General features: G+C 48.2%; 1 protein-coding gene across 1 annotated transcript in view; it reads right to left on the bottom strand.

Moving 5' to 3' along the window:
- The window catches only part of SH3PXD2B (SH3 and PX domains 2B), a 104,242-nt gene that overhangs the window by 68,442 nt on the left and 23,145 nt on the right, over positions 1-12,655 (bottom strand). Inside the window, exon 2 of the mRNA XM_027034522.2 lies at positions 2,024-2,104. Within this exon, the coding sequence (XP_026890323.2) occupies positions 2,024-2,104 (81 nt within the window). The remainder of the gene's footprint in view (positions 1-2,023; positions 2,105-12,655) is intronic.

The following is a 12,655-nucleotide window of genomic DNA, read 5'->3' as shown; positions in this document are numbered from 1 at the left end:
TAATGGCAGCTAATGTGCTTATTGAGCAAGGTGCAGCTCGATTAACCGTCACCACGAATGCATGAGGAAAGTTCTTTCATTCTTTAACATGCAGATGGGGAGACTGAGTCTCAGAAGCATACAGAGGTGACACCAAGCTGAGACCTGAAACACGAAGCTGAGACTTGAACCCAGTCTCTCTAACCCCAGAGGTCAAGGTCTAAAGCCGTGGGTATGCCGCCCTGCTGGCTGCAAAACAGCAGCCATGGACATTTCCATATGCCCTTCTCCTCACTCCCGTCTTCATCCAACCTCCTCTTCTAGATGATGCCGGAGCAAACACCCCAACCTCTCTGGCCAAGCTGACAGGCGCGGAGGTACACTTAGGACCCTTGGGACAATCAGATTCTCTCTCTCCTGGAGACTGGACTCAGCACCTAGAAACTCCAGAGGGTTGACAACAGGGAAAAGTGAGGGACTGAGGTGCTGTCTGGGGGATGTGGGCCAATGGGCTAGGGGAGGAAGCCGGTCCAGAGAAGCTAGCAGTTAAACAAAATAGGCTTGATGGGAGACCCTGTGGCCACAATGACAGACGGCTGGGGAGCTGCTGGTCCTCTGAGGGTCATTCAGGTGCTGGTTCTGGGGCCCTGTGGGGCCAGCTTCATTTCCTGCTCTGGGGCTCCATGGGACACACCTGCCTCCTCCCATAAATCTACCCCACTCCTCTCTTCCTGCCTAAGCTGCCCAGTGGCCACTTTGCTCTGTGGATTCCCATAATCCCCGGGACAGCAATCCTGAGTGTCGCCGTTCTCTGTCCCCTCTTATCCTTCATCCTTCTTGGAGGTGTCAGGCAGGCAAGAGGCCTCTGAAAGCAAAATACAGGTGGTCGTCCCTACACAGACCCTCTGTGCGTGAAAAGTCAGTCTAGCAACTTCAATCTCTGAACTGAAGATCTGCTATAATAGATCTGCCTAAGTCACCCCTGCACCTGGCAAAGAGGTGTGGATCTTGGTCCTTCTCAGACAGGACGATGCCTCCAGCTCATCACGTTCAAAGGGGTTGGGCATCATCTTCCCTTCCTTTCCCCCACGGTTCAGCCCTTTCCTGGCCCCCATGCTGCTCCTGCCAAGTCTGTTTTAGCTAGAGTCTCAGCATCCTTACCATATGGTCTCTTTGTGCACTTCTAGGTCTGCTGTCGACTAGAAGAAAAATATAATTTACATATGGTACTGTTTAATTTTGTTGCATTTTGTCGACACAGAACACCACTAATGAGGTCATTGCATTTTAATAATTAGGTAACAGGAGTCTCAGTTGGTTGACATTACACAACGACTCTTGGCAGTTTGTTATGTAGGCGTTTGAGATTGTTTTAGTGATACTGGGGAAACCTGCGAGAAGCACATTATCATCTCCTCTTCCTTTAAAATAATGAAATACAGGTTCTGAAAATTCTTTATTCAACATTTTTAGGAATGGATCAGGTCCATACAACCAAGATGTCAGTGGTTAATATCACCCAAGCTTCTAAAAGAACATGTGGGGTCAAGAGATAGGATGGCGTGCAGGACACTGTGTTTGCCGGGACTTCTGGGAAGTGACCTTTCACTCTTTCCTGCTGAGTATAATCCCAGAGCGTTTTGTAACCACGTGGGATCTGAGGATAAAGCCAACACCACTGAAAGTAGGTATGCAGGATGAGAGGAAGGAGCTGGGTGAGGTGGTACCATGAAAACCCTGGATCAATCTGTGCCTGAAACCAGGAAGGTTTTTTTCTCCTGGGATATTCAAACGTATGCTCCACAGATTTGCATGTCATTCTTGTATAGGGACCATGTTAATTTCTGTATCATTCTGACTTCAGTAGCTGTGCTGCTCAAGGGAGCACAATGGACATCATTTTTAAGTCTAGGAAATAAAAAAAAAAAAAAAACCACTCTGTGTCCACTGTGGGGTGAGCATCTAGACCCTGAAGTCAAAATGGAAAGTTAGTCCAATTAAACTTTCCCGACCCTGCAGCCCATTGGAGACTCCAAATCCTTACCTGGAGGTCAAAGAACTTGCTGTAGCGCCGGTAAATGGCCTCTGTGGAGCCACTGGACCACGTGACCCGGATGATATAGACCTATAGAGAGGGACAGAGGAGACAGGCATTAACACCAAGGGATCTCTTCCAACATCCAGATGGCGAACAGACACGTGAAAAGATGCTCAGTGTCACTCCTCATCAGGGAAAATACAAATCAAAACCACAATGAGATACCACCTCACCCTTGTCAGAATGGCTAAAATGAACAACTCAGGTAACAAGAGATGTTGACCAGGATGTGGAGAAAGAGGAAGCCTTTTGCACTGCTGGTGGGAAGGCAAACTGGTGCAGCCACTCTGGAAAACAGTATGGAGGTTCCTCAAAAAATTAAAAATGGAACTACCCTATGACCCAGCAATTGCACTACTAGGCATTTATCCAAAGGATACAGGAGTGCTGATTCAAAGGGGCACATGCACTTCAATGTTTATAGCAATGCTATTGACAATACAAAGTACGGAAAGAGCCCAAATGTCCATCGGCGGATGAATGGATGAAGAAGATGTGGTATATATATACAATGGAGTATTACTCGGCAATCGAAGAGAATGAAATCTTGCCATTTGCAACTACATGGATGGAACTAGAGGGTATTATGCTAAGTGAAATCAGTCAGAAAAAGACAAATACCATATGATTTCACTCATATGTGGAATTTAAGACACAAAACAGATGAACATAAGGGAAGGGAAGGAAAAATAATATAAAAACAGGGGTGCCTGGGTGGCTCAGTTGGTTGAGGGTCTGACTTTGGCTTAGGTCATGATCTCATGGTCTGTGGGTTCCAGCCCCGTGTCAGGCTCTGTGCTGACAGCTCGGAGCCTGGAGCCTGCTTCAGATTCTGTGTCTCCCCCTCTCTCTGCCCCTCCCCTGCTCATGCTCTATCTCTGTCTCTCAAAAATAAATAAATATTAAAAAAATTAAATAATATAAAAACAGGGAGGGAGACAAACCATAAGAGGCTCTTAAATACAGAGAACAAACTCAGGACTGCTGACAGGGTGTTGGGTGGGAAGATGGGCTAAAGGGACGAGGGGCATTAAGGAGGACACTTGTTGGGACGAGCACTGGGTGTGATATGTGAGTGATGAATCACTACATTCTATTCCTGCAGTCATTATTACACTACATGTTAACTAACTTGGATTTAAATGAAAGGAAAGAGTTGGGGGTGGGGGCGGGGAGCTCTTCCATCTCCAGGACTCTGGAGTAAAGCACAGGGCTGTCAGAAAGACCTGGGTTTGAATCTAAGTTCTGCTGCTGACCTGCTGTGTGGCTTTGGAGAAGTTACTTGCTTTCTCTGGGCCTCAGCTTCCTCCTCAACAGTATGGGTATAATTCCCACCTGTGAGAATTATACAAAGGATTAAGTGAAATCAAGAATGGAAAACATTAACACCCTGCTCATCTCGGGAGATAGTGTTATTTTCAGCACTGCAGAGACTTCTTGCTTTCCACTCAATCCAGAGAGCCACGGGGCTGGCTATTTTTCCAGTCATTCTTAACACTTTGACTTTTGTCAGAAGTCGCAGAGACCTATGGCTCTTAGCGCTCTGGTATTTCTCATAAGCTAAGCCTCACGCCACTGCCACCAGTTAGGGGCCTGGGGCCAAGTCATTTTCTCCCTCCAGGTGTGTTTCCTCATTGGTGAATTGGTCTGACAGCATCTGTTCAGGGTGACAGTGTAAGGATCTCACGCGATCGACGATGGGGGGGGCAACCACAGGGCCATGTTTCCAATCATTGTCACAAGTCACGGCACATGCAGAAAATAATATATGATGTCAAATTTGGGCAAACTGAGGTGGCAGCTGGTCAGAGGCGGTACCTCGTGGCCCCGCACACCACCTGGACAATTAAAAAGGATGTATGTGAAAGCTCTTTGGAAAGGCGGAAATGCTGTATAAACACGATGGGCTCGACGGTGATGGAGGTCATGAGCTGAGGAGTGGCTGGAGGGACAACACATACGTAAATGAAAATAACCTGTTATTTTTTGCCCAGTACTGATTCCCTTTTCTTCCCACCAAAGCTTTTTTGACTTTTCTCCTGGGAACCTCCTTCCCCACCCCAGCACAGTGCCTTAGATACAGAGGTGGGTGCCATTCGTGATCCATGGTGATTGGTTGAGAAATGAGCACGTGACCTGTGCTGGGCCAATCAGAGCCAGCAAGAGTCGGCTCTTTTGCTCCAACCCTTAAAAAAGACAAGCTGTCTTTTCTTTGAAGTTGCTAGGCTGCGAGGCAGTCGATCTGGAGCTGCTGCGGGCCATCTCACTACTGCCTGCAAGGATGCCAACATCAGCAGGTTCCTGGGAACACAGTCGAACCGTTAGATCCAGTTCTGCTTGAAGCTCAATCTACTCCTGGTCTGTCAAGTTTACTGAGCTGAGAAACCTTGGGCCAACCTGCCCTCTCGAATTATTTCTGAAGCCAGTTTAAGTTGGGTTTTTGACATAGGTAATCTAGTCCTGACCGAGGCAGGATGGGAGGTAGGAGAGAGCTCTCTGAAGCCTGGAGTCATCATGGTGCACCTTGAACGATGTGGAAACTTTACAAGGAAACTTCCATTCAAAATGGAACAGGGTGGAGAAACCATGGGGGGCTGGAGCCAGGGACCAGTGTGAACACCAGGGTCTCACAGAAGACCCCATAGAAGAAATGAATAATGGAAAGGTAATTCAGGACAAGGTGGGGAAGTGCCCTTGAGTGCCAAGCTAAGTCCACCATGAATGACCTCTCCAAATCCAACATGGAATTTATTTCAAAGAAGCATGATGGATAGGAAGAAACCTGGGCTCTAGACTCACACAATTTCCTAACCTTGGGGCCACAGCCTCCTTAACTGTAAAATGGGGTTAGTAAGCCCATCTCACACATTGTTACGATGATTATAAGAGGCAAAGCTCTGAGCTCTTTGCCTGGCAGAAAGGAAAAGTTCAAGAAACTTTAGTACCCCGCACTCTGATTTCCCAGGGCCTGTCCCACCCTGTTCATAAAAACAGGCTATTTCAACATCAGAGATTTGGGCATCCGGGCCCACCCCCCTCCCTTGTTGGTGCTCCCTGGTCCTGGGAACCTCATGGAGCCAAAGAACAGGTCAAGACATCCTTTAGGAGTCACCTCGGAAAGGTGATTTTCTGACAAAAAAGAACTGTCTCCAAAGCCACCCAGATAGTTGTCAGTTTTATGAAAAAGACATCCATTCTGTTCATCAAGACTCCGGCACAGAGATTCTGAATGGCTCCCATTTGTCATTCATTCATTCATTCATTCATTCACTCTATGACATTTATTAAGTACCTCTTGTGTGCTAGGCACTCTCTGGGTGCTGGGACGTAATGAAGAGCAAGAGCGACCTAGACCTTGCCCTTGGGAAATGGAAAGATGGGCAACAGACCAGCAGACAAGCAAATACGTATGAATTATAAGTTCCAGTCAGTGCTTAGGAAGGACCCAAAGTCTGGTATGATTGTACAATAATGGGGGAGGCTGGGGTGGATGAGTGTCCCCGGAAGGGAAGGCCCACTGGGGCAAGCAGGCTTTGAACGGAGACCTGAGGGACAAGGAGCTGGCAGGGAGAAGAACTGAGAGAAGAGTATTCCAGGCAGAAAGAAAAGGATGAATAAGGATGTGGATGCCGGATGGTTCAGGACATGTCTGAGGTGCAGGAAGGCCGTCATGGCAAGCAGAGCTGGGGGAGGAAGGAGGCTGGGGCTGGGAGGCAAGCACCAGCGGCATTACGAGGGGCTTGCAGGTCACAGGGAGGAGATGGGCTTCTATTCTGTTAAGGAGTTTCAAAGGGTGGGGTGTGTGTGTGTGTGACATGATTGAACGTATGTTTCAAAAAAAGTTTTCCTATGTATCCTTCTGGCTGCTGTGTGAAAAATGGTTTGACAAGGAGCAGGGACATCACTAAGGAGGCTATTTCTGTCACTGAGAGGGACACAGCCAATCCAATGGCCCAACATCCAGATGGGTAAATTGAGGCCCAGAGAATACCATACCAAAAGTCTTGTCACTGGGGGATGCTTAAGCAAAGTCTGGATGACCATCTGTCAAGAATAATACTAATGTGGATTAAAAAGCAAGGGAAAAGGGGCGCCTGGGTAGCTCAGTCAGTTAAGCATCCGACTTCAGCTCAGGCCATGATCTCACGGTCCGTGAGTTCGAGCCCCGCGTCAGGCTCTGTGTTGTCAGCTCAGAGCCTGGAGCCCGCTTCAGATTCTGGGTCTCCCTTTCTCTCTGTCTCTGCCCCACTCACACTCTGTCTCTCAAAAATGAATAAATGTTAAAAAAAAAAATAAAGCGAGTATCAAAATAAAGCTCGTTGAGTGAACTAAAAAAAAAAGGGGGAAAAAAAAGGTTGACCATCAAAGTTTCATTGTTTTCTGAAAACCAGTAAGAAAAACATTCCCATAAATGGAAAAAAAATTCTGCTTACACAATTCATTTTCGATCTCTTGTTTATAGTTTTTAAAGTTCTGTACATATGGTACAAGGACTCTGCAGCAGGCCTAATTGGCTTAGTGGAACCAACCTGTGAACACAATTTAATGTCTGCATTTTTAGGCACACATCTAATTTTTAACGAGCATTGCCCCAGTGCAGGGTTTTGGTCTTGCCCAGGGTTTGGGGTGGGTGAAAGGGCATACTCACTGGCTTCTAATGACAACCCTGTTGCTGAGTGAGACTCACACTCACCAACCTCTCTGGCCGCAGTGTCCTTCTCTCTACTTTCCCTTGAGGATTCACTGTAATCACTAAGGTACATGGGGCTTTGCCCGATGCCTGGCACACAGGACATGTGCAAACAGTCTTTCCTGCATAGCAGCTGTCCGACACATTACTGCTTCTCTGGTTCTCCTCTACTCCTCTTGGTAACAGCACCTGATTTCCCTTGGAAGATCACTCCTCTGCCGCCATCGGGTCTTTGTGACAGGGAATGGGTGGGTGTCCCAAACTACTGTCTACCCCTGGCCTCCACAATGCTTCAGGGATGGGCACATGACCCAAGCCAGGCCAATGAGACTCAATTCTGGGACTTTTGATGGCACGATCCGGGAACAGCCCTTCTTCCCTACTGTGACAGCTAGCTGGGAGAACCATGTGGGAAGCACCTGCCACACAGAAGCAAGCAGCCAAGAGGGACAGAGAGGGCCTGAGTCCTGCAACATCATTTGAACTCCTGGATCCAGCGTCCCGGTCATTTCATGGACACAAGCCAAAACCTTCCCTTTCTTGTGTAAGCCAGTTTTAGTTTGTATTACTTGCAACCAAAGCAATCCTAACATAGCTGACCTCGACTTTTAGATTTTTTTTTTTTAAGTTTATTCATTTTTGAGACAGAGACAGAGCATGAACGGGGGAGGGTCAGAGAGAGAGGGAGACATAGAATCTGAAACAGGCTCCAGGCTCTGAGCGGTCAGTACAGAGCCCGGCGCGGGGCTTGAACTCACGGACCGCGAGATCATGACCTGAGCCGAAGTCGGACGCTTAACCGACTGAGCCACCCAGGCGCCCCAACGACTTTTAGATTATATCCCAAATCCAGTTAACGCTCCGTGGCCTGCCGTTGAAGGAATTAAAAGCCGACTTCTTCATGGCAGCATTATTCACAACAGCCAAATGAGGAACAAAATGTGTTGTATACATATAGTGGAATATCACTCAGCCTTAAAAAGGGAGGGCATTCTGACACATGCTAATAACATGAATGATCCCTGAAGACATTATGCTAAGTGAAATCAGCCAGCCACAAAAAAACGAATACTGTACGATTCCACTTATAGGAGGTCCCTACAGGAATCAAATTCATAGAAACAGAAAGTAGGGTGGGGGTCGCCAGGGGATGGGGTGGGGAAATGGTGAGTTAGTGTTCAATGGTGTTAAATGAAAATATAAGTGTTAATGAAAAAATAAAAGGTCTGGAGACGGATGGTGGTAGCAGTTGCACAACAAAGCGAATGCACCTAATGCCACTGAACGGGACACTTAAAAACGGTTGAGGGGCGCCTGGGTGGCTCAGTCGGTTAAGCGTCCGACTTCAGCTCAGGTCACGATCTCGCGGTCCGTGAGTTCGAGCCCCGTGTCGGGCTCTGGGCTGATGGCTCAGAGCCTGGAGCCTGCTTCCCATTCTGTGTCTCCCTCTCTCTCTGCCCCGCCCCGTTCATGCTCTCTGTCTCAAAAATAAATAAACGTTAAAAAAAGAAAAATTTAAAAAAATTAAAAAAAAGCAAAAAGAAACAAAAAAAACGGTTGAAATGGTAAAATGTTATGTCATATATATTTTATCACAATTAAAAAATAATTAAAAAAGGTTTTTTTAGTGTTTATTTACCCTTGAGAGAGAGAGAGAGAGAGAGAGAGAGAGAGAATGAGTGGGGCAGGGACAGAGAGAGAGGGAGACACAGAATCTGAAACAGCCTCTAGGTCTGAGCTGTCAGCACAGAGCCCGATGCAGGGCTCGAACCCACAAGCCGTGAGATTGTGACCTGAGCCGAAGTCAAGACACTTGACCGACTGAGCCACCCAGGTGCCCCTAAAAAAATAATTTTTAACAAAAGCAGATTTATATAGTCCATGTCACGTTCCTCTGGAAATGACACTGAAATGTTCTCCCTTGTACAGTCTTCAAAACATGTGCTGCATATCCAAGAAAGGATTTGTATCCAGAGCATGTTTTTTTTTTTTTTTTTAAAAACTCTCAAAACTCAAGAGTAAGGAAACAACCAACGTGATCACAAGATGGACACAAGATTTAAACAGACCCTTCACCACAGAGAATATACGGATGCAAAGACATACATGAGAAGATGCCTGACATCATTAACCATCAGAGAAAGGCACGCCGAAACCATGATGAGATTTCACCACGTACCTATCAGAATGGCTAGAATAAAAATTGCTGACAAGAACAAACAAAAAATTACTGAAAACAAACGCTGACAAAAGTGTGTGGTCACCAGAACTCTCACACACTGGTGGGAAAGCAAGATGGCACAGCCACTCTGGATGGAAAACGGAACCACCGGGTGAAAGGCTGTTGATCAGGGTAGTCAGACGGTGAAAGGATCACCCCACGGATTACTCTCCCAGCAAGGGGACAAATGTACCATTTCAATGGAGATCTGGCAGTCAAACTGGAGCCAGGTGACCAAACCCAGCATTACCAATAGAGGCAAGCAGGCACCGCGCGGCCCCCGAGGTGATGCAATGTGGAATCAAGAAAATCTTCTGTCAAGTACTGTCGCCCAAATGTTGAACCTGAATCTCAAGCCTCTTGACCTAACTTCCAATTTACAGAAAACAAAAGAGGATGGGGAACAAGCTAAATGACACCATGAGGAAACAGTCAGACAAATTCAGAATGTGGGCTATTCTAGAAGTCTGCTAACAGGGCATCGTTCAAATGCTACTTCTTCCGGAAAGCCCTCTCAGACTGCTCCTTCCCCACCAATACTGGGTTGGGTCTCCCTGCTACATGTCTCCTTTGGTACCTGTTTCCCCATCACCGTTTCCTCATGTCAATTAAGCTTTACTGCAATTGCTAGGTGTCTGCTTTCCCTCTAGGTTCTAAGTTTCTTGACAGAAGAGACAATGCCTGTCTTGTTCCCCGGGTGCTGTATGCCCAGCTCTGAGCACAGTGGAACATCTATGCTTCATGAAAAAATGAGAAAGAGACGGAGATGCCAGGTGGTCAAGCTCTCACAGGTGGCAATGCCTGCCCGAGGCAGGCCTGAGGTCTGTGGGAAGGGAGCCTGGTCCAGCCGTGTCTCTCAGATGGTCCCTCAGGCTTGCCTATCCTCTGTGCTCCGTGCCCTGCTTCACAACCCCTCCCACCGACCCGTCTGCCTGGAGCAGAGAGTCTCCCCCAGCAGCCGGAACTCCTTTCCTCTGGGAATGAGGAAGCAGAGACCACACTGGTGTCTGAGGGCCCCCAAGGGTTTCCTCCCGCTCCCTCACAGGAGGCCTTAAACTGGAATTAGCCACCATGGAACCCCCTTCTTATTCAACCTCAGCAGTCAGGCCTGCGTGATTCACAAAGCCCAGACTCCCCAGGTCCGGGTTCCCACCAGGCCCAGAAGTGCTGGGTTTCTTCACTTCCTCTAAGTCAGTACAGAGATGGGACTGGTGGAGGGGAGGGCTGTGGGGGCAGAGTATACCATGACCAGGGTGCTTGGGGTAGAGTTGGGTACATGGCTGGGCCGTGATGTCTCTCAAATTCCCCAGAGCCCGCAGGCTAGGATAACACGTCTCACATTTTCCTAGCCAGCAACGGAGGCACACAAGTGCAGTGACCTGCCTGAGGTCACGAGCTCTGCAGTTCGAAATGAGGACTCTGATCCAGGTTGCCTCTAACCCCGATGGCCTTGCTGCACCAGGGAATCAGGCCTCCACCCCGGCAGCTGGACTGCAGCTGGACTGTGGGCCTACAGGAAGATGCATGCTGGTTCTTCTGTTTTTGAGAGCCCACCAGGAGGCTGTGGGATTCAGGAGTTAAGATGGCCCTGATTCACCTCTGCTTTCAACTACTCAACTAGCTGCGTGGTCTTGGGAAAGTGGTTTAAACTCTCTGTGACTCAGCTTCCTCTCTGGAAGAAATGAGGATCACAATAGTTGCAACCTCAGAGTTGGGGTGATGATGACACGAGAACGTGCACACAGAGTGCCTAGCATGGTGCCTGCACGCGGTAAATGGTCGGTGTAGAGAAGGTACCATTGCCCTCAGCACGGTGAGCTAATAAGCCCAGGGACACAAAGCTGAGGGAGACCTGGTCTCTGCTCACTGCCTCTACAGATACGCCTCCCACAACCCGCCCACCTGCCCCCATCTCTCCACCCCCTCCAGGACCCTGCCTCTTCTACTGTCTTCTCCAGGCCCCATGAGGGTCAGAAGGACTGGCCCCTGCGTGGCCTGGGAACACAGGCCCAGCTCACCTGAGCCAGGGCACACAGTTTCTAGCTGTCAGATGAGTCAGGGCCCTGTCCCCTCCCTGTGAATGTCTGTGGGGAAGGCCCCTGCCACCGCCTACCCCCACCCTGAGCCTCAGCCTCAGTGGAGGGGAGTTCTGTGTCTGGCCCAAATGCAGGGTCACCACATACCTGTGAGCCTGCCTGGTGCCAGGCTTTACCCACCCTGGCCTTTCCTCCTCTACCAAGCGGTGAAGACTGTCCCAGGAGTCCTAGGTCAGTCTAACCTTGCCAGGAGGTACCTCACAAAGGATGAAGAACCCCATCTGCTCATGGATGGTGTTGGGTGGGGCCTTGGCCACAGGGACCCCTGTATTCTTAGGACTACTCTGTTCTGAGGCTTCTAGAAGCTACTTTTCTCAACTTAGACTGCTCTCAGAAGACAGAAAAAAAAAAGCCCTCTGGTAGATGCTGAGAGTCCTTCTTGGACCCCCCATGTGAGAAGCACCACCTGTCCTGCCGGTCTCATGGCCACAACTGGCCACAACTGATCCAGAGCGGGCCAATCAGCTTCTCTCTCTCAGGTATCTAGAATCAGACCACATGTCAGCTCCAGCCAGGGGGTTGGCTGCAGCCTGAGCACCTCCACACTTCATGAGGGCACTCAGTGTGCAGAAAGGGACAAATGAAGGAAAGGCACAGAAAGGAGAGAGAGGGAGAGCCCTGCTTGGCTCCCGCCAGTGCTTCAGTTCCTGCTTCCAGGGCCTGCCTGCCCACCCATGGCTTCTATGACGCACGACAGGGGCCTGGGCCTTCCAGTTAATTCCCCTTTTGGCGAGAAGAGAGTTTTTATGCAACGAAAAGAATTCTACGATGTACAGAAGAAAGTTCAGGCACTATCTTAGGTAAAAAGAACAGGCTAAAAAAATGTAATCTCCATCTTGAAAAAGTTATACGTACTGTATATAAACGTATGTGTGTGTATGCATATACATCATTTGTGGTAGTTATGTTCTATAAAGTCTTTTGTGAACACTGATTTAGCAAATACTGAACCACTGCTCCTGGGGAACTACAAGATTAGGATCCTGCAAGACTCTGGTTCCAACGTTTTCATTAACCAGTCAGTATATAGCCTGGCTGTTTCTGTGTAAAGACACCTTATTTAATGTATATTATAAATTCATTAATACTGAACTCTGGGCCAGTGATACTATATCTCATGCCTAAATGAAGCTTATCTAACACGTGTATTTTCTCTGCTATGACACATCACAGCCTTTCTCAGCTTAGGAACGCTAGACGGCACTTTAGCACTATGTTTGGGGTCATTTTAAAATGTGAAATAACCGGGCGCCTGGGTGGCCCAGTCGGTTAAATGTCTGACTTCAGCTCAGGTCATGATCTCACAGCTTGTGGGTTCGAGTCCTGCGTCAGGCTCTGCGGTGACAGCTCGGAGCCTGGAGCCTACTTCAGATTCTGGGTCTCCCTCGCTGTCTGCCCCTCCCCCGCTTGCACTCTCTTTCTCTCTCTCAAAAATAAACATTAAAAAAAAAAAAAGGTGAAATAATCAACAAATGTACAAAAAAAATGGCACTAAAGAGATTACGAAAAAGACACTTGTTTAGCGTATAAGAGCTGAAACCAGAGGGCAGAATGTCGTCCTGTCTAACCTC

This window comes from Acinonyx jubatus, chromosome A1, assembly GCF_027475565.1.
Source record: "Acinonyx jubatus isolate Ajub_Pintada_27869175 chromosome A1, VMU_Ajub_asm_v1.0, whole genome shotgun sequence".
In the NCBI taxonomy this organism is placed as follows: Eukaryota; Metazoa; Chordata; class Mammalia; order Carnivora; family Felidae; genus Acinonyx; species Acinonyx jubatus.
The sequence above is the reverse complement of the archived record's forward strand: the minus strand, read 5'-3'. Positions and strand labels throughout refer to the sequence as shown.